The 27,605-nt window shown below is 38.6% G+C and overlaps 1 protein-coding gene across 4 annotated transcripts in view; it reads right to left on the bottom strand.

The window, feature by feature from the left end:
- Positions 1-580: 580 nt before the first annotated feature.
- The window catches only part of LOC140492110 (glutamate receptor ionotropic, delta-2-like), a 546,695-nt gene continuing 519,670 nt past the window's right edge, over positions 581-27,605 (bottom strand). The window contains exons 15-18 of one of the 4 annotated variants that reach the window (XM_072590873.1): positions 10,099-10,336; positions 7,566-7,646; positions 5,908-6,299; positions 581-5,642 (exon numbers count right to left, since the gene is read on the bottom strand). In XM_072590873.1, the coding sequence (XP_072446974.1) occupies positions 5,952-6,299; positions 7,566-7,646; positions 10,099-10,336 (667 nt within the window). In that variant the 3' untranslated portion in view covers positions 581-5,642; positions 5,908-5,951. Of the gene's footprint in view, positions 6,300-7,565; positions 7,647-10,098; positions 10,337-27,605 lie in introns of all 4 variants that reach the window. The other 3 variants (XM_072590872.1, XM_072590871.1, XM_072590874.1) reach the window with 3 other exon arrangements.

Genomic DNA, 27,605 nt, shown 5'->3' with positions numbered 1-27,605 from the left:
ACATTTTTAAGAAGACTATAATATCATGTGTTAATTTCAAATCAGTACTGTATAATGCAAGAAGAGAAAAAGTAGCAAAAGTAGCTTGATATATGATGTGAATAATAATGTGGATATTATTTAAAATCTTCCCCCAGCCCCACCCACCCTCCGATTTATCTCTTAGCCCCCTTGGGCACTCCTGATGAAGAGCTCATGCTTGAAACATTGACTTTCTTGCTCCTCAGATGCTGCCTAACTGGCTGTGCTTTTCCAACACCACACTTTTTGACTGAATATTATTTAAAATAATTGCAATGAATGTAAACTGAATGTTGGATGTAATTTTAATTCATTCAAATTAGTGCTCAGTCTGTGCTGTTCATTCGTGATGGTATTTTCTACATATAATTTAATGTTAATGTTAAGAAATGGGCTGTTTTTCCCCTCTCCAAAGGTTGCTTTCTTTTTTTCAGCGTGAACATTATTGGCTTTAGGTGAGATGTGACGCAAATATTTTGAAATAAAGAACAAAAATAGTGGAAATCAAAAATGCAACAGATAAATGTTAATGACACAAGTTCTTCATTTAAAAGGCATTTATAACAGATTCTTGTGATAGTCAGAGGCAAACACATGCCAGGAAAGTGTAATAAAAGATGTTATTTAAATTACACAAGGAGAAATTTGAAAGCACATAAAAGGCAATAATAAGAACAGTTCACTAATTGGGCATACAGTAACACAAATATGAAAAGAGAACAAAACTGCTTATCAGCATTATGGAAAGGTGTCCTAATAACATAACTAAGCTGTTAGGGCACTGTTGTACTCTTCTCTAGTCCATACGGCATTGGTTTCACATCCATATATGCAACAACAATTTCAGATCAGGTATTTTATCAAATGCAATCTCATAGTCTTACAGCAGTAGCACAACATTCTAAGAGATGCTAAATTTCACACAATGATTCTGTAGGCCTCTCAAAAAATGAAAACATCACAAAATGAGCATGTTAACATTACATATTCCTAATATCTTTGCAATTACTTCTCACAGATTCACTCTTTGGAGAAGGTAAATGAAATTAATTGTTTCAAACAAAAATTCCATTGTGCTGTCTATATTTATTACCTACAAGCAATATAACGATTTGAACATGTTACAAATCAATGAAGCTTAATTCTTCATTTACACTTCCAAGTATTTGTGTTTGCTGAAATGTTACAAAGATTTTCCTCACATCACTTCCAAGGGAGTTGCCAGAAAATTAGTTTGCAAATTAACATGAGTTTTCTACACATGTCAATTACTTGTCCCAGTAATTTGAAATTAATATATAGATTTTGTCACACAGGTTGGAGTTTCATTAATATCTGAAAATATATCAGTCACATAAAGAAACATAGGAAAGGGCGGAGTCAATTTACCAAATAGAATCTGTTCTACCATTCAGTGAGATTATAGTTGATCTATAAATTATTCCTTACACCTGCTTGGCCCCATGTCTCTCATAACCTTTAGATATCAAAAATTTATATAATTTCAAATTTAGTATGAATTATTGGTTTAGCATTAGCTACTATTTGTGGGAAAGAGTTGCAACTTCCTAACAACCTTTTGTGTGTAGACATCTTTCCTAACTTTGCTGCTGAAATTCTGGCTTGAATTCTTCGGCTTTGTCCCTTAGTTTTAGATTCCATAATCAGCAGAAATAGCTATCCTCTACGTAGCCTATCAGTTCCCTTTAATATCTTGTCAATTTTGATAATCTCAGCCCTTAAGTTTGTAAATTATAGGGCACTCCATTACTCATATTTATTAATAGCAAAGGTGATGGAATGAAGAGCTATATATCCAAACTGCTGATGATACAAAGTTAAGTGACATTATAAACTGTTTACATTGAAGTATAACATTAGAAGGAGAAATTCATACATTTATGGGGAAATAGGTTTCAATGTCAGCAGGTGAGAAGGAATCCACTTTGGACCTGAAAATACTGACCTGGAATAAATCCTAAATGATGAAAAGCTAGAAATAGCAAAAAACTAAACGAGTAGGAACTTCATGTGAAGACATCATTAAAATGTGATGGACAAGTACATAATACATTAAAAAGACAAATGAAATGCTAGGCTTTATATCTGGAGAACTAAAAAATGGGGATTAGAGGGTAAATAGAAGGCATGCAAAGGTCTATTTAGAAAATGCTGGATTACCTTATATAATACTAGCCACTACAATTTAAGATTATCCTTGGTTGAGTCCATTAGAATGACCAGAATGATAGTCATACTGCAGCAGTTAAATTAAAACAATGATTTCCGATTCTTCCACATTGAAATCCATTTGCAACATTTCTAATAATTTACTTAAATCATTAATATTTCTTCATAATATGCTTCTGTCTATACTACTTACAATATTGTCACCTTGGTCATTGGCAAACTTGTTATGTAGCTATCTATCACATCATCTAAATCATTAATACATATGGGGTGTTAGGGTCCAAGAACAGGTAGGATACCATTTGTTACACCCTGCAGATAGAGGATGAGACCATACTCTTACTTTCTGTTTCTTGCCAGTGATTATATTTCCAAATATGTCTTTAATACCATAAACTTCAATTTCAGTTAACTTTCTCTTATGAGAGACTTTATTTAGCATATTTTAATGTCCATATCATATAAATAATATCCCTAGATACTCTCTTATCCACTACATCCTTTACCTCTTCAAATATACAAATCAAACTAATCAGAAATTAACTACTTTTTTATAAATCTGTCTCTGATCAGCTGGAATTTTCCAAAGTGTTCAGTTATTCTAACTTACATTATACATTGCAGGATGGAAACATTTGCTTAAAGCAGCATTATGCTGTTGGTATACATCATTGTCAGTTATTACCAATATGGTTCACATTGTATTGTCCTTTGACACCAAAGACATTTGCCATATTGGCCAGGCAGGTAACAGACTATATAGCACTGCCATAGTGCTGCAAGCCTTGTGGAATGGAAGAAAGTGGTAGTATATGAAAGATTGTCCCCTTGTTAACTTTCCAGTTACAAATGAGAGTCATAGAGATATATAATATGGAAACAAACTTTTTAGTCCAACTTATCCAAACTGACCAGATATTCAAAATGATCTAGTCTCATTTACCAACAGTTGGCCCATATCTCTCTAAACCCTTCCTATTCATATACCCATCGAGACGCTTTTTCAATGTTGTGATTGTACCAGTCTCTACCACTTCCTCTGGCAGCTCATTCCATTCATCATCATCCTCTGTGTGAAAAAGTTGCCCCTTAAGTCCCTTTTAAACCTCTCCTCTCTCACCTTGAACCTGTGCCCTTGAGTTTTGGATTTCCCTACTCTGGGAAAAGATTTTTGTCTGTTCACCCTATCCATGTCCTTTGTGATTTTATAAACTTCTGTAAGGATACCCTTCAGCCTCTGTCACTCCAGGGAAAATAACCCCAGCCTCTTCAGCCTCTCCCTATTGCTCAACTCTCCAACCCTGGCAACATCCTTGTAAATCTTTTCTGACCCTTTTAAAGTTTAACAACATTTTTTCTTAGGAGGGTGACTAGAATTGAATGCAGTATTCCAAAAGTGACCTAACCAATGTCCTGTATAGGACAATGACTTCCGAACTCCTATATTCAGTGCACTGACCAATAAAGGCAAGCATACCAAATGCCTTCTTCACTGCCCTGTCTGCCTGTGACTCTACTTTTAAAGAACTATGAACCTGCACTCCAAAGTCTCTTTGTTCAGCAACAGTCTCCAGGACCTTACCATAAGTGAAGTTCTGCCCTTATTTGCCCTACCAAAACATAGCACCTCACATTTATCTGGATTAAACTCCATCTGTCACTACTCTGCCCATCGACCCATCTGATCAAGGTCCTGTTGCATTCTGAGGTAACCTGCTTCGCTGTCCACTACACTACTTCTCAGCTCAACAATTTTGAAATCCAATGTCATCCTCTCTCACCTCTCTTAAATAGTGGACTGATGTGCAATTTTCTGATCGAAAGCGATGGTATCTGAACTGAGAGAAATTGGAAGAACGCACTTAAAACCTTATCATGGAATCTATATGATTCTAATTTTTGTCACTGTTCAGTGCCATTGTTTTCTCTATTACTGGTATTCTATTTTGGTTACTTTTTATAACTTTATTCCTCTGATTAAATTTAGCTTCCTTGAGATGTCAAACATGCTATCCTCCTCATATCATACCTCACAGCTTGGTCAAAATTTGTCCATGTCTGACATTACAAATGCTTTAAAAAATCTCTGAACTTTTCATAGTAAACAACTACTAGTTGTGAACACTGAGCAGCTGTATCTTGCATTCTTACAGTTAAGTTAACATGTTGCTTGTTTAGAATTCCAAAACAGTCATTAAAATTTGTTAGGATGGAGCCAATGGTTATCTCAGACAAAATCATGTTCTTTAATAGTAACTTCTGTAATTAAAATAAAAATAAAAAAAGTTAAGAATTTGGAACACTGTTTTACCATTGCTACAAAGCTAGAACCTGCTCAATTGAGTTAAATATTGGAGTGTTATACATCAAGTCATTTCTTGCTGGGCCATTATTTTTGATTACTCTTGTAATGGTCATGACAGAAACAAACATTAGAGGTTAGTTTATTTATGTACTCAATATTGTACATTTAAAAATCACTTGAAGTTTAGAAGGAGATTGACAGTAAATGATTTGAGTAAAATTATAGCTCAAGTGTCTGAATTATGCAACTGACTCATCAAACAGTTTATTTAATCTCTTACTCAGAAGGATGCTGCTCCCTAGCTCGTCCATGTAATTTTACCTTCAGTCATAATATTGAGCTGCTTATACATCTTGAGCATGGGTAAAAAAAAATGTATTATTTTGGAAACCTTTTTTTACAGGAGCAGAATTTCAGCAAATTATACACTAGATAAATTAATTACCTTAAGTTGTGCTTCATAGAAAAAATTTCTAAAAATTCTCAAAAAAGTATACAGACTAAAAAAATGACCACCTCATTAGGTACTGTCAGTTGATAATAAGCGATAGATTTTGCAATTTTATTTTACTCATAATACAGTGAAATTAATGTCATTCTATGTATATTTGAATTTATTTGTTGCTATAAAATGGATGAATTTAACACTGTTTCTATTACCTTTCTAAAGTGCATCGTTTTGTACCATTATCGAGCCAATGTAATATACATTTTTCTAGATTGAAGCATTTCAGATTGACATAAGTTACTAAGCAGCACATGTAACTCCACATAAAAACTTTTCCCACTATGCCACAAAGAGAATACCCTCTTACTAGCTCAATAACCTCAAATGTCTCAGGTGATAATTAGTTCTGATATTAAGACAGCATCTTTCTGAATGTTATCTATTCCTCCTATCTTCATATTTTCTTTGATTTTATTTATTTAATTTTTAATACCTTGACTTCATTTTTTGGCAAATACTGCTTATTGACAAAGTCTACTTAATATTGAAAGATGAGTTGGAGATTAGGCACTTCCTCAGCAGGTAATATTTCCCTTTGCTTTTGCATGTATCTTGATGGTCAAGATTACAGTGGTATTGGTGGAGGTCTAAGAAGGTCATCTGTCCACTCTTTCTGAGCTGTAAATGGTTTGTAGGATAGGATGAAATGAAAAATAAAGAGAAGGATGTAACTAAACCTGGGGTAAAAATCTATACATTCATACATTGTAAAATTAAATGACAAATTGACTATAACAATATGAGAGTTCTACTCCTTTAAGAATTGTGTGGGATCAAGTAGAACATGCACATTATTATTAATTTTCTGAACAATGCAATCAGATCAATCCAGCAAGATTTACAACTGCACATGGCAAATTCTTCTGCAAAGATGTTCACTTACAATATTCAGAAACTCACATTTCTTTTGGCTGCACTTAGTTAGGATCAGAGGAAGGAAGAAGGGCTGCTCGAATCTCTCTCATTTTGTGATGTGCATACATATTGTGCAGTTTGTTGACCAGCTATGCCACTCAGTGGCAATCCAGATGAAGTCTTAGCTGATAAGCTACATGTGCTTGTCCTCCGCATCTGGTCAGGTATGAAGGTTGACATTGTTAAATGAGTGTTCCTGAAATCACCATATTGTTCCTGATTTTCACCAGTTGGCATTATAGATAGTTCAAATGAATTCAAGTCTACAAATGATGGTGAAAATTTAAGAGAGCTCTCATCGACTTTAGAGAAATCATCTGTTTGTTTCTGGAACTGGTCAATTTCGATTTCATTGTCCTCCTGCATACAGAGGAAAGACAAAACAAAAAAAAATTAAAGTAATTTGAAATAATCAATGAAACAGTTAAACATATGTGGAGTTCACATAGTTTTCGAAAAGAGGAAATGATTCTAAAGTTAAATGTATGGTGCAGAACATTTTCAGACTTTGTTTGGGAGAGTCCATAAAATGCAGTTTACTCCCGCAGTACAAACAATTTACTAAGACATGGCATTGAACTTCAGATGGATAAAGTTCAGTTTTATAAGGGCTCATGTAATAGTGGTTGTAACATAGGAGTAAGAGAGATTCTGGGGGCATAAAGGAAGGATATTTCCCTTTGCTGGAATCACCGGGAAAAATACTCTCTTAATTGGAAATTGGTCATACACTACTGAGAGGTGAAGAATGTCATTCTGTTGGAGGGATAGAAGGTAAATGATTGAAACTACGCCAGTCATAGGATGGTGAAGGTACAGATGAGTGTCAAGTGAATCTCAACACACATGCACCTTATATGCAGTTGAATATCTAGAGGCATGAATTTCTCTATTGGACAGATCCTAACTGGAAGAGCACTTCATTCCAATTAGTTGTATTTACAATGAGGTGCAAATACATTCATATAGGCTTCCTGGCACCTGCAATCAGGTGGGTTATGGTCAGATAAATTGATTGCTAAAGTTTACCCTGACATTAAGATTCAGAATTTGTGACTCTCACAAAATTAAGTCCCCCGGCCATATTTATTCATGCATCCTCGAGAACCAGAGAATTCCACCCACTGTTTCAACATTAAATAAATATTGCATACATCATGAAGGTTTGAGGTTAGTAAAACCGTGGCTTTAAATATGTTGAAAATACTGAAAGTCTGTCAGTATACCCCAGAATCAGTGAACTGTATCTTTCAGTCCTTCAAGAAATAAGAAAGGTTAATATGGAAATAGAAATCCAGTTGAGAAAATAATTCTTCAGTGAGGAGATTCTGTGGACTGCAAAACTACCAAATAGAGGGCTTAATATTATGGACCAACCATAGGGAGGAAAGCAGGGTTCCACCTGTAAACAGGAGTGTCAGACCATCAGTGCAGTACTCACCACCAGCCTACCTACCCAGCTATGCCATGATTTTACCAATTGTGCAGGTTCTGACAAGTGCAGACCAAGTCAGGCCTTCAATGTTGCCTTCCCACGGCAACTTTCTCCCTTTCTTTGTCCAACATGTCCCTCCACCTTCCTTGCTTGGACATGCCAGCCCGGCCTAAATGAGAGCCCAAACCTACCTGGGAATGGGGTTCTTCCTCCTGTGCCTTTTGCAATTCTGGCATTAGCCACCAATCCTGATGTTGCACAGAGCTGCTGGCCTAGATAAGAGGAGACAGGATTTCTTACTGCAATTGGACGGAGGGCTCACCTCACTAGTTAAAGGGTGTCACACGAAAAAAAAATGTCGGGTGTGCAAAGTGAGGGTGAAGTTTAAAACTTTAAGCTGGGGTGAAAACAGCCAACCTTTCAGGTATAATTAGATTCATTTTTGCTATTTCTATGGGTAATTAAGTCATATCAGAGAAATTCACACTCATTAATCCAATTTGCTTAATTGAAAAACAAATGTCATCAATAATTAGAAACAAATTGGAAGACAATATGTCTTATGACGTAGCCCTGGAGGGTTTTCAAAGGTGATTCACTAGAATGATACCAGCAATGAGGGATTTTAGATACAAGGAAAGATTAGTGAAATTGGGCTTATTCTCTTGGGATCAGAGAAGATTAAGAAGTTACCTTATTAAAGTTTTCAAAGTCATGAACAGTTTTGATAGGGTAAAGAAGAATGTTTTATTTCCACTAGTTGGCACGTTAGTAACTTTGTGGTCACCATTTCAAGATTATCAGCAAGAGAGCAAGGAGTGATTTGAGGTGAAACAAAGAGTTGTTAGGATTTGGAATGTACTGCACAGGAGAATGGTGGATGTGAATTTCTTAGGTGGTGCTTAATATATATTTAGAAGTGATGAATTTTGAAGCCTATGGAGATAGGCTGAAGAATGTGACTAGCTGGGAATCATTTCAGGAGCTGGTATAGATACAGTGAGCTGAATGGCCTCCTTCTGTAAAATTCTATGATTCTATGAATAAAATGCATCCAGAAGGGATAGAATTTAACTTAGCAATCTCATTTTTCAAACAAGTTGTACTCTGATTAATAGAAATTACATAATAGTATTCATTATCTAAACTAGCAAAAAAAAAATTAAGTGGAAGAATCTTTAGTAAACTAAGGGTGGAGAATATAAAGAAAGAATAGAGAGTCCTAACAGCTGAAAATAGGAGGCGGTAGAGAGTTAAGCTTACAAATGTTCCTCTTCACTTTCATGGATAAACAAATTAAAAACTTGATGCAGCATATAATGACATCTAACTCAACTGAAATTAAGACTATTAGACCATAGAAAATAAAATCAAGGGTAAGCCAATTGGTCCCTCGAACCTGCTCAACCATTCAATAGGTTCAAAGCTGATCTGACATTCCCCACATTTCCTTTCCAGCACTTTCCCCGTAACCCTTGATTCCCCTACTGATCAAAACTTAAATCAGTTATATCAGCCTTAAATATATTTGAGGACTCTACCTTGACAGCTCTCTGTGGCAATGAGTTCTAAGACTTACAACCCTCCAAGACAAGACATTTTTTCTCATTTCAGGTTTAAATTGGCACCCCTTTAGTTTGAGACTCTATTCTCTGTCCTCGACTCTCTCATGAAGGGAAAAATCCTCTCAGCATTTTACTGTGTCAAGTTTCTTAAGGATCCGATATGCTTCAATGAGATCACCTCTCATTCGTCTAACCTCCAGTGAGTAGATTATATGAGCCAACCAAGAGTTTTCAAAAACAAGTTGATTATGAATAAATTATAGAGATCTAGTACCTGAGTTATAAAACTACTTTTGTGTAATATGCTCCCAAAACTATTCATCATTAGTATATTGATCCATATAACTGGATCTTGCCGTCAATTCAACCAATTGTGCTTTTAAGGAAAGCCTTAACACAAAGTTACTTTTGAGTACTTAATAGAGAAAGTACCTGCAGTAGTTTCCAATTGCTTTCCTCATTGTTTTTTAATATTTTGAGTGGACAAAAACCATCACCACACTTTCCAACTTTATCAACTCGTCGGAATAAGTTTTAAAATAATTTATCTTTGCATAGAAAGATGTTGTGGATATTAATGTGTTCAATAATGTGATGAAACTGTACTAATATCAAAATAATTAAAGACAGTTTGGTACTTCTTTCATTTTAGCCTTGTATTTTAGCCTCTCTATGATATCAAATTCATTAACATTTCAAAGGATTTCAGTAGAATTACTGTCTTAAAATAAGAACTCTCCTAAAACAGATGTATCTTGAAAAACGAAAGGATGATATGTTTTATTTAATTGCTTGTGGGATATGAATATCATTGTTGAGATAGAATGTATTGCCTATTACTAATTGCCCTTGAGAAGGTGGTGGTGAGCTACTTTCTTGAATTTCTGCAGTTCAACAGAGTTTAGCTAGACATAGGGAATTCCAGGGAGAGATAGTTGCAAGTCAGGATTGCACGTAGCTTGGAGGGAACTTGTCGTCTTCAACAAGTGTTTTTTAAAAGATAATTAAATGGATGACCAATCAATATAAGAATAAAATTAAAATTAAATAACAATGTACCATAAGAGTAAGAACTTTCATGTCAACATTTGCTTAAATCTTTGGAGTTTGTTGGAGCAGAAAACCTAGACTTCTGAGAGATCTGAGTTATAAGTATTACCTCTCTAGGAGAGTCTGATTTCTTTTCACCTTTCCACCAAATTTCGACCACAGCAGCGATGAAAGCCAAAATAACACCCAAAGCAAGAAAACCGAATGCTCCAGCAAAGTTTTGCAGATCCATCGGGCCTCCTTTCCCATGTGTCTTAATGTGACTTTGCAGATCACATTTCCCAACTTTGGGCCACCATTTCTGTTTTAGGGCATCCAGTTCACCACTTTGTTCCAGTTCTAGAAGTCTGAATTAAACATGCAGAAAAAGATGTTATTTATGGTCAATTCCATTCAGTGAGTGATATGATTCATTACTTACAAATGACTACACATTTATACTGCAGCTTTAGTGTAGATAAATATCCCACAGCACTGCTTAAAAACATAATCAGACAAGAATTGACATCCTATGAAAGAAGGTGATTTTAGAAGAGGTGACTGAAACCATGATGAAATAATTAATTTGATTTTAAAGAAGAGAGGGGAAGTCTGAGAGTTTGTATCCCTGACCTCAGAACCTAGATAGCTGAACACAAAGCTGTCAATGTTGAAAATGAAAGGAGTTAGGGATGCACAAATGGTTGAGGTCTGGGGCAGTTATGGGGTGGAGCAAGATTAGAGAGATGGAGGGGGAAAAAGTGATGAGGAAATTTGAATAAGTCAAGGTTTTTTTAATGTGACAAAGGCATTGATTTATCAGATGAAAATCGATTGAGGGAGATGATGGATCAATTTAGCAATAAAAGGACAGGTTAAGGTGGTAGAAGTTTAGATGAGGTAAACTAAAATGTTTATTCAGCTGTTATCAATGGCAACACAAAGTAAAGAACTGAAATTCATTGAAAGAGAATGAAGCTTACTAAGAATGGGACAAAAACAATTGTTTGTCATCCCAGTTTTTAAGTGGAAGAAATTGTAATTTACAATGCAAAGGCAATGGAGGGATCAAACAATACAATGATGCAGAATGGAACTGGTGTCAGCAGTGCTTTATTATGTTATTTGCCCTGAAGAGTTTTGCTTTTGTAACATATTACAGTGCCTTCTTTGTTGCTTAAAGTTTCATAATATATTATTGCATTAATCCTGCAACAAACCACTAATTACTTGCATGAAAGTTTATTAAAAATAAACCCGCAGTGCTATTTTCTGATTGTGAAAATATTTTAAAAGCTTTGGAGCCCAGATTATTTTGTCATCAGGGTGATTTTAAGCAAAATCCATGCAAAAACCTTTGTTGTTTTAATATTTTGAAACTTGTGATGTGCTCTTGCATGGAAATATGCATTACAGAGAATAAATCTAAGGAAAGCATTTGCTCAAAAAATTTTAAATTACATAAATTTAAAATATACAAAACTTCCAAAGATATTATTAAGGATGTTAATTCAAATTAATTCATATCTATAATAGACCAAAACTCTGCTCTTAGGTCCATCAATATTTCAAGGTGGAACATTACACTAATTAAGTGATTTAAGATATAATTTTGAGACTTACTGATAGTCACTTTAATTATGGTAGAAAGTGAAACTGAGCCAGGTGACATTTTACTTTCATTAGAGGTTTTAATCAGTGGAAAGATCCTGAGAAATATTTTCACCATTTGAAGCACCTTACTACTTAAGTTTCATAACCCTCATAGAACATAGAACATAGAAAAATACAGCGCAGTACAGGCCCTTTGGCCCTCGATGTTGCACCGATCCAAGCCCACCTAACCTACACTAGCCCACTATCCTCCATATGCCTATCCAATGCCCGTTTAAATGCCCATAAAGAGGGAGAGTCCACCACTGCTACTGGCAGGGCATTCCATGAACTCACGACTCACTGAGTAAAGAATCTATCCCTAACATCTGTCCTATACCTACCACCCCTTAATTTAAAGCTATTCCCCCTCATAATAGCTGACTCCATACGTGGAAAAAGGTTCTCATGGTCAACCCTATCTAAACCCCTAATCATCTTGTACACCTCTATCAAGTCACCCCTTAACCTTCTTTTCTCCTATGAAAACAGCCCTAAGTGCCTCAGCCTTTCCTCATACGATCTTCCTACCATACCAGGCAACATCCTGGTAAACCTCCTCTGCACCCGTTCCAGTGCCTCCACATCCTTCCTATAGTATGGCGACCAAAACTGCACACAATACTCCAGATGCGGCCGCACCAGAGTCTTATAAAACTGCAACATGACCTCAGAACTCCGGAACTCAATTCCTCTACCAATAAAAGCCAGTACGCCATATGCCTTCTTCACAGCACTATTTACCTGGGTAGCAAGTTTCAGAGATCTGTGTACATGGATACTAAGATCCCTCTGCTCATCCACACTACCAAGTATCCGACCATTAGCCCAGTACCCCATCTTCTTGTTACTCTTACCAAAGTGAATCACTTCACACTTACCTACATTGAACTTCATTTGCCACCTTTCTGCCCAGCTCTGCAGCTTATCTATATCCCGCTGTAACCTGCCACATCCTTCCTCACTGTCAACAACTCCACCGACTTTTGTATCATCCGCAAACTTGCTCACCCAATCTTCTAGCCCCTCCTCCATGTCATTTATAAAAATGACAAACAGCAATTGTCCCAAAACAGATCCTTGCAGAACACCGCTAGTAACTGCAGTCCAAGATGAACCTTTACCATCAACTACTATCCTCCGTCTTCTTCCAGTCAGCCAATTCCTAATCCAAACCTCCATCTCACCCTCAATGTCATACCTCAGGGATTTTTTGCAGTAGCCTACCATGGGTAACCTTATCAAATGCCTTACTAAAATCCATATACACCACATTCTACCGCTTTACCCTCGTCCACCTCCTTAGTCACCTTCTCAAAGAATTCAATCAAGTTTGTGAGGCACGACCTGCCCTTCACAAAACCATGCTGACTATCCTTGATCACATTATTCCTATCCAGATGTTCATAAATCCTATCCCTTACAATTCTCTCGAAGACTTTGCCCACAACAGAAGTGAGACTCACCGGCCTATAGTTACTAGGGTTATCCCTACTCCCCTTCTTGAACAAGGGAACCACATTTGCTGTCCTCCAGTCTTCTGGCACTATTCCCGTAGACAACGACGACATAAAAATCAAGGCCAATGGCTCTGCAATCTCCTCCCTTACTTCCCAGAGAATCCTAGGATAAATGCCATCAGGCCCAGGGGACTTATCTATTTTCACCTTTTCCAGAATTTCCAACACCTCTTCCCTCCATACCTCAAAGCCATCCATTCTAATTAATTGTGACTCAATATTCACATCGGCAACAATGTCCTGTTCCTGAATGAATTCTGACGAAAAGTATTCATTCAGTGTCTCCCCAATCTCTTCAGCCTCCACACGCAACTTCCCACTACTATCCTTGACTGGACCTATTCCTACCCTAGTCATTTTTTCATTCCTGACATACCTATAGAAAGCCTTTGGGTTTTCCCTAATCCTACCAACTAAGGACTTTTCATGTCCCCTACTTGCTGCTCTTAGCTCTCTCTTCAGATCCTTCCTGGCTACCTTATAACTCTCAATTGCACCAATTGAACCTTCATGCCTCATCTTTACATAAGCCACCCTCTTCCCTTTAACAAGGGATTCCAATTCCTTATTAAACCACGGCTCCCTCACACGACCCTTTCCTCCCTGCCTGACAGGTACATACTTTCAAGGGCACTCAATAGTTGCTCCTTGAACAAGCTGCACACATCGATTGCACCCTTCCCTTGAAGCCTACTTTTCCAAGCCACGCATCCTAAGTCATGCCTCACCGCATCATAATTTCCCTGCCCCCAGCTATAACTCTTGCCCTGCAGTGCACACTTAGCCCTCTCCATCACTAGAGTAAAAGTCACCGAATTGTGGTCACTGTCCCCAAAGTGCTCACCTACCTCCAATTCTAACACCTGGCCTGGTTCGTTACCCAGAACCAAATCCAGTATGGCCTCACCTCTTGTATGCCTGTCTACATATTGTGTCAGGAAACCCTCCTGCACACATTGGACAAACACCGACCCATCTAATGAACTTGAGCTATAGCTTTCCCAGTCAATATCTGGAAAGTTAACATCCCCCATAACAACCACCCTATTACTTTCACTCTTCTCCTGAATCATCCTCGCAATCCTTTCTTCTATGTCTCTAGGACTATTAGGAGACCTGTAGAAAACTCCTCATGTTATTATAAACAGATTATTAATTCATGTCATGTATTAAACTAATTATTCTACATTTTACTTGAATAAAAAACATGTGCTAAATCTGCACTGCCAATCAAACGTCAGATGGAAGCAAAACTACACATAACGTTAGATTGACAGAGAGGATGTGCAGATGATTAATTTTAGCTATAAATAGAGTCCAATTTAGCAACTGGTCTCATTCTGGGGTGACTCCAGAAGTAAAATACTCTGAATGCTTGATGCATTCCAGCTATAAGTTCAAATCCAAATTTATGCTACTGTGACAAATACACAGCAGCATAAATGGGAAAATCTCATTTAATTTACCAATGCAGATGTGAAGAAAGGGTCATGATGAATATATTAAATTTACTGATTTTCGTAAGTGCTAAGACATAAATATATACATATATATGTAATGAATTAAACATGAACTATTTGATTTAACATAGCATTTCAACAATTGAATAGATATTCATATAGGTTAAATTTCTTTTTGAGTAACAATTTCATGTCTATATTAAAACCAATATGCTTCCTCCCTTGCTGGCCTCCCCTGATCCTCATCTTCACTCCCTTAAAACCAAGGGATGCAGATTTCTTTGGATATGATAGACTACTGAATTAGACATTCAGCATGTAAAACACTATTGTGCCCCATTTTTGTCTGCCAAAACTGTTCACTATCCTCGGATCATCTTGAAATGCAAAATAAACCACAGATTCCTTTCTCTCCTGCAGATTATCTTCTCAAACCCCATTAATGTATGGTATACCTACTCGTGAAACCAAGCCTGGATCTCACGTTCTGAGAAGAGGCTGCTGTTGCCTTCCATCACCTTGAAAATCACAACAGAATGCACAATGGAAAAGGAAAAGCTACACCATGCCCGACGTGGGGGGGGTAAAAGTTGTCATCTGCGAGAGAGGGATCTGACATTATAGCTACAAGGAATCCTTCAAAAGACAACACGAGTAGACAAAACATCCCCATCCAGTAAAGGTGAAACACACTTGTGAGTTCAGCATTCCTTACGACACTTATGCATTAGCTATGTTGTGCAGTCTAACTCTGTGACCCAAGCATTGCTGACCATTGCCCAGGCTTAACAACTGAACCCCACTGATGCCTGTGATACAAGAGCAATGTCTGTGCACTTGGAAAATTGGGGCCGAGTTGTCAAGGTCACAGTCACCTGCAATTGTCCCCATTGCACGCAACAGTGCAGCGGCTTCATACCTTGGCCCACTGACATTGTTTAAGGACAAGAATGGAATACTTTAACACCTTCAGGCATTTAGTGCTACACAGAGATTTGCCCCAGTTAATAGCAAGAGGTGCATATATATTGACAAACATGAGAACTTAGTTACAATCAAGTGACAACTGCCCACCATTTTCCCTCAAATGTCCCTTCTTTCTTTCCTTCCAATAATGTTTCAATTCAGTCCCTGGGTCCATTCACTTGTGGGGAGGAGGGAGGCTGCTGCACAGTGGAACCCAGTTTCCTTCAAACTTTGACTGGCTGACCCCAGGGGGTTTTGCATCCAGAGGGTCTAGTCATGCTGAATGTGTCCTTTGGACTCCTACAGGGCTGTGGGTAGCACAGAGGGTGGAGTTACAAGGCCAAGCCAGAGAAGGACTCTATTGGGGCCTGTATGTGGTTCCTCTTCTGGCTGGTGCTTACTGGCATCACCCCGTCTCGTTGTGATGGAAGAGCACAGAGACTGATGTCAAGGTCCCTCATTCCTTTGTTTACTTTGGAGAAACCAGTGGCTAGGACAAAAGAGTTCCATCAGCATATCCAATAGACCCTGGAGCTGTCTGGACTTGTCTCTCCAAGGCAGCTGCCAACTTGTCTATCAAGGCAGTGAGATGGTTGCATTCCTGAGGCAATAGGGTTCCAGCTTAGCTGCAATCCTGTAGCTGTTGCATTAGGTTGCTTAGTCTTATCGACAAACTTGCCTGCTTCCCTCTGTCTGCTTGAGAATTTGTACGCAGTCACAAATGGCCAACAAGATATGGTTTTCTCCTTCCTGGGGTTGAGTAGGTACCTGGTCTCTGACAGTTCCCCCTAGTGCCATCACTTTGTGGCATTTTCTTCTTGACCAGCTGTAGAGACATGGCAGTGAAATGCTCACCAGCATGTGCTCCTGACTCTAATCTAGAGAAAATACCCGCTGGGGTGTTAGTATCTGAGCTGGTAGAGGATACAGGGACAGACTTGCCTAAGCTTCCTCTGAGTATCTGGGCTCTCTGTCTCAGAGGTGCTGGAGAGGATGCCTTGTGGGTGACCCTCTTGGTTGCAACCAACATAGACATGCTGCTGGTACCTGTAAGACACAATAGAGATTGCTGGACTGTGGGTAATAAATTCTGGTAGGGGGAGACATACGTTGATACCGGGATGAATGTAAGAATTGCACAGGAATGAACAGTGTTTTTTACTAGGCTGCCAGGGCACAAATATCTCTGCATCTCCCCAGGATCCTTTCAAACTTTTTAAAATTCACTCATAGGATTAGGGCATCACTGGCTAGGCAAGCATTTATTACCTATCCCTAATTGCCCAGAAAGCAGTTCAGAATCAACCACATTGCTGAGGGTCTGGAGTCACATGTAGGCCAGACTAGGTAAGGAAGGCAAATTTCCTTTCCTATAGAATATTCATGAACCAGAGGGGTTTATTCCTGAGAATGAATAATGGTCATCATGAGACTCTTAATTCTTTATTAAGTTCAAATTCGACCATCTGTCATGGCGAGATTTGAACCTGGTTTGCAGAATACGAATTAATAGTCCAACGGTAACACCACTAGGCCAATGCCTCCCCAGTGCTAACCTGCTAGTGCTCACAGGCAAGGGCCAAGATGCTCTCCTCATAAGATTTCAGGAGCAGAATGTCGGGCGCCAAATCACCCATTCTGGCTCTTTTAGCCCGATAGTGGGCTTTCTTCTCCTATAATGAGAGAAAGGGAGGCATTGAATGAGAGGAAAGTGGTTGGCACAGCTGTTTGTGTTGATCCAGCTGGGGTGGAAAGATGGTGACCTGACTTGCGTAAGTGTTTAGGCAATGCAGGGTTAGTAATCTGGTAGTGTTGGAGTGGATTAAAGCAAGTGAGAGAAGATGCTGTATGTAATAATGAGAATAGTATAGCATGAGCATTAATGGGAGGTTGGTGCTTTAACAGATATAGAGTGAGTGTGAAGTAGAAGAGAGAAGATGGTGGCACTTATCTTTGCAAAGCAGAGAAGGCCATTGATCTGCTTCCTACATAGCCAAGAGTTCCTCAGGAAACCACAGAAAACACTCACCCAGGTGGTGATGTCAGACCAGGCTTTCAAAGGCCAGTGACATGGTCTCCTCTGGTAGTCTTGGCAGAAGAGGACAGTCCTCCTTTGCACCACCCTGTCCACCAGATACATGCGGTCCCTGCCTGAAAAGCAGGGAACTTTCCATTTGTTTGCTATTATGCCCACCAAACAGTGTGCAGCTTGCAGCACAACTCCATGCCAGTCCCTGGTGGGTGAACAATGGACTTTTGAATATGGTACCAGCACCACAGAAGCCATTTCATTCCAGGATATCCAGGTAGTGACAAGATCTTCCGGCTATGTTGACTGGTAGAATCAGGCTAGCATCAGACAATGGGAGTGCCTTTGGAACACGGTGGGTACTGAATGAGGTAATGACTTTGTAATAACACCATCAGAATACCAATTTGGCCTTATGGAGAGAAACCCTCGATGAAACCCAAATAAAATTACACAGCCAAAATAGACCAAGGTTCAACCCATTATCTCCAAACTCCAACCCAAAAGCTTACTAAAAGGGCTCTTAGAAAAGTCACAATATTTGTCCTATGTCACTGTAACAAAGATAAACTTTCCTTCATATGCCTTATTTAATGTCTGCAGCCTTTGGTAGGATTGACCACACTAGCATATTGTTCAGGACTGAAGTCACCTAGTTCTGTTCTCATCTACCTAATTGCAGCCAGAAATAGCAATAATATCATTTCTTCCCAGTGCTGTGTTCTTCCTTCTAGTGTTCCTCCCTCCAAGATTGGTCTCCTCCACTTGTTCATACACACATTCTCCTCAGTGACATTTCAAAAGGATAGTGTCAGTTTTCAGATGAACTTTGATGTTAGTCACCTTTACCTCACCCCATCTCTCCTGGACAGAATTTAATCACTTCTTCCCACACAAAAGTTGAACTCTGAGGATGAGAAGGTGGGGATGTCATTTAATTGGGTGCAAGTTAGCAAATGATGTGACTATTTCCTGATGCCTCCCCCATTAAGCCTTGGTGGGAGGTGGTAGAGGCTTTGTTTGAATGCTAATTGAGACCCTTAAGAGGGCAGTTAATCTCACTTAAGGACCTAATCTTGCCACCCTTGATGCACAGAAGACTCATTACATCGGTAATCTCCCAGTTGGTCACTGCCTGACTGAGATACCATTATTGGCACGGGGGGATATAGAAAGACTCCTTCTCTTATCCACTCACTCATCTTCTCAATCACAATCTCCTTGCTTTAGTTTAGCTTATCTCCTAGAGGGAGTTCAGGGAACTAATCATCTTAGTTTGTCAATCTTCCAAAGCAGGATAGTTGGAAATCTGCAAGTTTTGAAATTATGAAAGTTTAGATTTTCAGATATATGAAAAGTTCATGTTGTCAGTCTTGAAAAGGCCTCGTAAAATTGTTTGCACACTCCAAGGCAAAGAAATCAGTTAAGTGCAAATTTAAAGAGTTAAGATAGAGTGTAATTTCTCTTGATTTGAGATTCTGTAATTGATAGGCTGCTGAAAATTTAATTTGCTGTAGGATTTAAGATCATTATGTCTTTTAAACACTGGTAGCTATATTGGGTGTGGGCGCTTGCAGTCCCTTTTTGATTTACTAAAAAATCTTCTTCTCTGTTTTTGGTAACACTTGTTACCAAGTGGCACGGTGGCACAGTGGTTAGCACTGCTTCCTCACAGCGCCAGAGACCTGGGTTCAATTCCCTCCTCAGGCAACTGACTGTGTGGAGTTTGCACATTCTCCCCATGTCTGCGTGGGTTTCCTCCGGGTGCTCCGGTTTCCTCCCACAGTCCAAAGATGTGCAGGTCAGGTGAATTGGCCATGCTAAATTGCCCGTAGTGTTAGGTAAGGGGTAAATGTAGATGTAGGGGTATGGGTGGGTTGCGCTTCGGCGGGGCGGTGTGGACTTGTTGGGCCGAAGGGCCTGTTTCCACACTGTAGGTAATCTAATCTAAACTTCAGTCCCACGCCCCTGATCTTTGAGCACCTGCTACAGAGTGGGGTGGGCAGGTCTGAGGACCTCCTGGGCCTGGCCAAGCTGGCCATAAACAGGGCCATGGAGGGGGTCATTAGAGCCGATTACCTACTCCTCTTCTGCAGTTATATTAGAGCCCGGGTGTCTCTGGAGAAGGAGCACACAGAGTCCACCTACACCCCTGAGCTGTTCAGGCAGCAGTGGGCACAGCAGGGAGTAGAGTGTGTTATTTCCCTGTCCAATTCTATTTTGATTCAATCCCTGCCTTCCCCTTCACTGTTTGATCACACAGCATTGCCCTTTGATGTGAAGGGCACTGCTTTTCACTGGCCACTTGGGTGTTTCTTTTCTTCCTGGTGATGGAAAATGAATAAAGATTTGTACACCTTGTGTCTTTCACTGTGTCTCCACCTGCACACACGAAAGAAAAAAAACACTGGTAGCTTGTTTTATCTATTTTTCATTTGTGTAATGAACTTTTGTTCTGTTGTTTAAGAAAATCTGCAGCATTTTGTGAATTTATCCTAATGACTAATTGCCATGTTAAATACTGTCACTAAGATTTTTCTGTCAGTCAAATACATAACAGTGAGCCATTTCAAATGTTTGACAGTTAAACTGACACAGCAGATAATTTAAAGGTAGAACTAAAAGCAGGATTTTATAAGGATGGAAATTTGAAATTGAGAGGTCACAGCTAGAACTAGTGAGGATTCAGTAAGCAGTGAAAACAACTTGAGTGAGAGATAAAAGAGAGAGAAAAAGAGAAATGTGAAGGTTTAAATTGGAAGAAAAAGAAGAAAGAAAAATAGAAAAGGAGGAGAAACAAAAGCCAAAACAAGAAAGAACAAAAATAGAATTGGAGAATGAGAAGAGGTTAGAATAAAGAGCAATGAAGAGGTGGGGAAAGAGAATCATAGAATCTCTACAGTGTGGAAGCAGGCCTATTGGCCCACTGAATCCACACTGGCCCTCTGAAGAACATCCCACCCATAACCACCCCATCCCTCTATTAATCCATCTAGGCTGCACATCCATGGACAATTGAACATGTCCAATCCACCCAGCCTGAACATCTTTGGATTTTTGGAGGTAACCGGAGCACCTGGAGGAAATCAATGCAGATATGGCGAGAATGTGCAAACTCCAGACAGACAGGTGCCTGAGGCTGGAATCAAACCCAAGTCCCTGGCATTAGGCGGCAGCAGTGCTAACCACTGAGCCACCATGCCACATCAAATGACAGGGAAACATTCTTTAAAAGGTTTGAACTTCAAAGAAATAATTCAATATGACTCAGCCAGAAAAATGCTGAGAAGAAAGAAAACAAATGACAGCAGCTCAGAGGATCAGAGACCTTAATAAAGTCTAATATATAAAACAATACTTCCATTGTAATAAGACAGGGTATACCAAAGACAATTGCTGAAAGCTAAATGGAAATCTGGTGGCCATCGTATGTGGTCTAAAGGATCTTCAAAAAGGAAATTAGTATTAAACCTACTCGTGCGGTACAGAGATAACATGGTTCTTTAAAATATACCAAGAAGGGAGAGATGGCTCAGAACAATTAAGAAAAATCTTCCTCAAATAGTGTTAATAAAATCAGATCATTGGAGATTTTATTTTTAATTTCAAAAAGAGGTATTTACTTTTGCCTTCAATCAATGAGACATAATAATAAGGATATTGAGAGACACTAGAGTAATTCAGTCACTGATGCTGCCTGATGAAAAGATTTGCCTTCCAGATAGGTTAATGATGAAAAAAAATTCTTTGGAGGAATACACTCTGGCTGTAAACAAATTTCATCATATAGAGTTTGATTAAAGAGTGAATGGAGAAGTTGTAGCTGGAATAGTTCAGAAATACCTGTATTGGCCTTACTTAGGGTGATGGAACTATAAAGGTATTGTAGCCTTGGAGAAAATCCTGGATTTCTTTTGACTGTGTTATGACTAGATCTTAGGCACATAGAAATAAATACTGGAAAGACAAGTCTATGAAGCAAGGAGATGATTTGGAAACTCTAGCGATGGAAGCAATATCTGAAATGTTAAATAAAAAGGATAAAGGTAAAATGAATAAGGCTGACATGTTTAACCCATCTACTTGAATAAAAATGCAACATGTGGATACAGAATTGGCAGAGTTATACAAAAGGGCCTATTTAAAACTTGAATCAAACCATTACCTGAGTGTTATTATTTGAAAAAAACCCCAATATACTAACAAGGCAATGGAGACAACTTCAGAATCAGTTAAAGAATGGCAGCAGTCCATCAGTTCAAAGTCTCTTCTGAATGTTGTAACAAAAATGAATAAGTGGCTTACTAAAATCCAATGGTAGGTCACTTAGGTATTAGGAGAAAACTAATCAAACTATCAAAACATTTTTATTGGCCATGATTACATAAAAGTGTGGTCAAATTTTGCCAGACATGCCATTCATGTTGGAGAGTGTGGAAAGCCCAGCCATTGATTCAACATGTGCTTTTCATCCTAAAACCAGCTTTCAATTTGCTATTTAGTAATAACTTGTGCCAACTCCTATCTAAAACTAGGAATTGGAATTAGTATCTTTTAATGATTGTGGATGTGTCAACAAGATTTCTTTAAACAATGCCTGGGGAATGATGGTGTTGGTAGTTGTGGGGTGGGGGAGTTTAGCCGCTGTGGGTTGTTTGTGTGTTGTGTACAATCTGAATTTGTTGGGGGTGGGGGAGGGTTGGATTTTTTTTTGGAGGGGGAGGTCGGGTGTCGGGGAGAGGGGGTTGATTGTAAGGATCTGGCCATGGCATTGTTAAGGCTGCAGGCGGCTTAGATTTGGGGAGTGTTTGGTTGCATATGCTGGCTCACAGAATGGCCGCAGTTATAGGAGTAATTGAAGATGGTGTGGGTCTGGTAGGATTGGGGAAGGAACTGGACAGTCTCAGGGGGAGGGGTTAAGACAAGCCACAGTCACTCAAAATGTACGTATATTTGGGGTCAGTCAGCAGTGCAATTAAAATTCTCAGCCATCATTGGTTTTCATGCAGTTCAGGGTGTAAATCAAATGCACTCAAATAGCAATCAGAACTCTCTATCATGGACCAACAGTCTTCATGAATAGAAAAGGATTCCACTGTCTTAATATTCAAGTCATTTCTAACCACAATAGCCACAAATACAGCAATCTGTCATAATTCATACATCCTGAACAACCTCTATCAAAGGTCCTTGACCCGTCAAAGGATAGCTGTTACACGAAAAGGGATCTGCCTCAACATGTGGCTGATTTTAGCTGCAAGAAGTGCTTAGACCAATATTGAAGAAGGAAACTGATCATAGTCCTTCAAAAAGTGAGATTCTGATGTCTGGATGAGTCAGGCAGTGTCATACGAGGTACTCCAGACAGTGTTCCTTATTATGGCTGTGTGGTACACTCTCAGCAATCTTAGTCACCCAATGGGGGGGGGGGGGGGGGGCAATAATTGACATGTACTATTGTCCACTTCATGGCCTGAAATATTGACATGTGGCTTCTTGAACCCAAAACACAGCTTCAATTATGATACATAGCTCCTGTTCAAGACTGCAAGGTTTCTGTGATGCTTTCAAGAAGGTTTCTGCCTTTTAACAGAACCTGGCTGACTTCAGACACAATCTCCTCCTGCTAGAGTTATCTCTCTTCAGGAGCAGCAGCAGAAAATTGGTGCCTAGGAATCTGTACCTCCACCAGTATGGCTTTCAGTAACCAGCTGAAGATGACTGTTGGGCAACCAGATTAGTTTCTTTCCCTCTTAGAAACTGTAGATACCAAAGAAATTCTGCCATTGCTCCTGTAAAATGCATGTTCTGGGTCCTTATTCCAGACCCTGGCTCTTTCCCTAACCTCATTGTTGCCTTCTGTCCTCTTGAATAATTTGTAAAACCTTGCCTCTAATTCCCAAATTATAGCTGTGTAATTTCCTGATAGATGAGGCAATCACCAATCACACACATTGCTGATTATGGGAGAGATTGCAAGGTGCAAGATTACAATGTAGTACATTTCATTGATGGTGGAAAATGCTCCTTGTCTTTCAATAATACCTTTTCATCCATTATTGGTACAATAGGGTTCCAATAGTGCATGTGTGGACTCAAAAAGAAAACAAAGAATTACAGATGCTGGAGACGTAAAACAAATCCAAACAGAAATTATTGAAGAAGCTCAGCCACCGAGCAGTATTTGTGGAGTTAAAACAGAGTTAATGTTTCAAGTTCCTTCTTTAGAAGGGCAGACTCATCCAGCTTATATCAATATCTTCTTGCTGACTTGCCTAATGTCTCTCTGTCTCTCTCTCTCTGCAGATTTAACATGTAACTTATGGTTGTGGACAGAGGTATGTCTTAAGCAGGGGCTCAGTAGGTAGCCGGTCTCCAGTAGTCTTCAGAGTTGAAGACCCTTTAAACTTCTCACCAAGCTGTGAAATGCTTCCATTTACTGAACATCTCCACATTTCTACAATCTCCCTTATCCCACAGCCTCCTAGGTATCTGGTCTTCTCTAATTCTGGCCTCCTAAGCATTCCAATATGAATTGTTCCCCCACTCGTGGCCATGCCTTCAGGTCTGCTATTGTTGTAAACTATTGAGGTTGCATTCACAAAAACATCTCCACATTTCTTCCTCTCATTACTTCTTTATGTCATACTCTAAAATTTGTCTCTTTGATCAAGTTTTTGGTCACTTGTGGTAATAAAATATTTGAGATTCAATATCAAATTTTATCTAAAAGTGTTCCTGTGAAGTGTTTTGGGGATTTTTTATTCCCTAAAAGTGAATATATAATTATAAGTTATTGTACTGCTAAAATGCACCTTAATCAGTCGTTTTTATTGTGGGCATGCCTTAGCTTACATAGACAGTATGTTAAAGCTAGAGACAATATGCATTGGCTTTGCTGGGCTGAGTGCATAACAAACATTGCAGGTTACTAAATCATAAAAGAAATCTCAAAGCAAAAATACCACTCTGCATATTTACAACATTGTTATAACTCATTCTTTTGTTGTTGTTGTTTCATTATTGACTGAAATATTCTTCTGGATAAACTCAGAGATTAACTTCATCAGATATGCGGCATTAGAAAAAAAATATAAAATCTGCTCATTTAATGAGCGTACTATTGATATTATATGCTGTACAACAAAAAGCTTCATACATTCATTTTTGATGAGTAATGCATGCTGCGGTTAACCTTATTGAATTTTCTCCCTTGTTTACAGAACACATTCTGGTAATTTTATTCAGTGTCGATACATTTGTCAGGGGGTCAAATACTTAAAACACTGCACTAATGAATTCCCTAGTGCACTTTTGAAAGTTGGGAGTAAATCAATTATAAGTCAGTTTCATTCCATCAAATGCTAACTTCAATTACCAAGATCTGAGGATTTTGTTTTCCTTTTGGCAACAAACTAGAATAATATATCAAGAGTACAGTACAGACACAGGAAATGCAAAAATGAGTTCTGTTAAAAGACATGGAACTGAATAGCTTTCCTTATATTCTCACCTTTGTTTTCTGTTATACTGTTGGATATTTTCTTTTCTCAGTATTTAACGTTTACATGTGAGTTCTAAATTTATTTATATTTAAGTGGATGCTTGTAACTAATATCTGAATATTACCATCAGGTAGCAGCACTGGCTGAAGTCAGCATCACAAACAGTTAAAGAAATAACAGACTTAATGATTGAGTAGTAAGACTTTCTTTATTGATCTCAGTGGCATAATAAATGATTGAACTTCGGGTCAGAGAGAGAAATTATGAAACTTGATGCTTCTGCCTTTACCTCAAGCCCTGCCCCCGTCTGACCCTTGACAGCATGTGTCAATGCATTTTGGGTTAGGGTGGCATGGTGGCTCAGTGGTTAACACTGCTGCCTCACAGCACCAGGGTCCCAGGTACCATTCTAGCCTCAGGTGACTCTCTGTGTGGAGTTTGCACATTCTGCCTGTGGGTGTGCTCCAGTTTCCTCCTACAGTCCAAAGATGTGCAGTGCAGGTGAATTGGCCATGCTAAATTGCCCCTGGTGTTAGGTGCATGAGTCAGAGGGATATGAGTCTGGGTGGGTTAATCTTTAGAGGGTCATGTTGGGCTGAAGGGCCTGTTTCCACACTGAGGGGAATCTAATCACAAGAATAGAATAATGAAGGTCAGAAGGAAGCCATTCAGCCAATCAAGTTTGCCCCAGTTCCTTTGAAGGAAAATCCATTTTGTTCCAGACTTCTGCACTACCCCCATCTTCAGCCTCTCACACATCCATTATTTTTATCCAAGTATTTCTCCAATATCCTTGGATCTGTATCCACCTCGATACAAGAGAGGTAGTGCGTTCCAAACCCTAAACACTATTTGTGAAGCATCTTCTCATCTCACCTTTGATTCTTTTGCCAATTAATCTAAACTAAATCTGGACCAGCTGAATATTGATCCTTCTGCCATTTCAAATAATTTATATCCATTCTATTGAAATTCTTCATTATTTTATATAACGCCATCAAATTCTCTCAGGGTTTTTGGATCTTAAGATAGCACCTGCAGTTTATTTTCATAATCACTCATCCCTATAGCTATTTCAGTAAATCCCTCCGAATCCTCTACAAAATCTTCACATCGTTCTGTTACCAAGAGATAGAAATCATGGAAGCAGTGAAATCAAACTGTATCATACAGGTTCGACCAAACTTCTTCACTTGTGTCCTTTATGCCTATATTTTAAAAGACCATTAAAAGCTCAGTTTTAATAAATTGCACTTTAACAACACCTTTGTTAGACCATTACACACAACTTGATTGTTTATATTATACATTCAGCTTTGCTTCTTCGAACCTGGCCCTGTGTCAAAATAATGACTTTGAGGGTTTTGTCTTGAAATTTTTTCAAGGCCTATTTTCTAATTTTGGAGGTTATTTTTTGGTTCTCATAAGCACTGTTTTTATTCTCACGAACTCATTCTTAGGTGATGCAGACACAAAGAGCTTGGATTTCGAATTAATGATATGTGGGTGTTGGTCTTCTTTTGTTGAAGGGTTTAATAATTAACTAGATTAGTCTTCCAGAATCATGGTTTTAAACCAGTATCTGTCAGAGAACAAATTTTTGAGCAGTTTTCTGGAGTGTTACTGAAAGTTTGTTTACATTGTGGGTTATATAACAGGAGAGAGAATACACTGAATGCTATTAACGTGTTTCTCAGTTCAGAAAATTTAAGGATTGATGTTAGCTTGGAAAAACCCAGAAATTGGAAAGCTCTTCAAAAGTTCAGAAGAGACATGACTAGGGTCAACGATAATTATAGTCTGTCCTCCAAAAAAGGGGTTGTTCAGAAGAGTTACAGAAATAAGTGATATGCAAATGAAACAAGGGTGATGTGAAATTTTGTTTTTACATAGTGAATTGTGAGGGAATGGAATGTGTTGCCTGGAAATATTGTGGAGGCAGGTTCAAATGTGGAATTCTAGAGGAAATCAGGTGGTTTTTCAGATAGTAATGATTTCCCGAGATATAGAGAAAGGGCAGGAGATTTAGCACTAGATGTTGGAGTCAGACTAGATGGACAAAATGGCTGCCTTCTGCGCCATAATCATCCTGTAAATCTGTGAAGTAATCTCAGTGAAAGAGTGTAATTTCCAGACCAGGAGTGTTAGGTTCGAGACCTACATTGATTACTCGGGGTATTTCAAGTCTCACAGGAAAGGTTTTATAGTTCACAAGAACGTTTAAATCAACCTATTCTGACGGGGAAGGGAAATTTCTTTGAATATTGATTAACTGTAAAGTGATGACATCAAGGAGTAGGTATTTTTTAATACTTTTAATCTGTGTTCTATGTTGATATCTTGTGTTTTATTTATTTTGTGTAATAAACTTCTGTTTTATTGTTAAAACAAAATTTACAGTCTGGCATGCTTGGAATTCAGTGAAAGGCTATAATATTGAATTTACTAAAGATATGATCTATCAAACCAGATTTAATTCTGGATTCTGATTTGTCCAGCAATCT

The sequence above is a fragment of the Chiloscyllium punctatum genome, chromosome 20 (genome assembly GCF_047496795.1).
Source record: "Chiloscyllium punctatum isolate Juve2018m chromosome 20, sChiPun1.3, whole genome shotgun sequence".
Classification (NCBI taxonomy): domain Eukaryota; kingdom Metazoa; phylum Chordata; class Chondrichthyes; order Orectolobiformes; family Hemiscylliidae; genus Chiloscyllium; species Chiloscyllium punctatum.
Note: the sequence above shows the minus strand (reverse complement) of the source record. Positions and strands in the feature narration are given on the sequence as shown.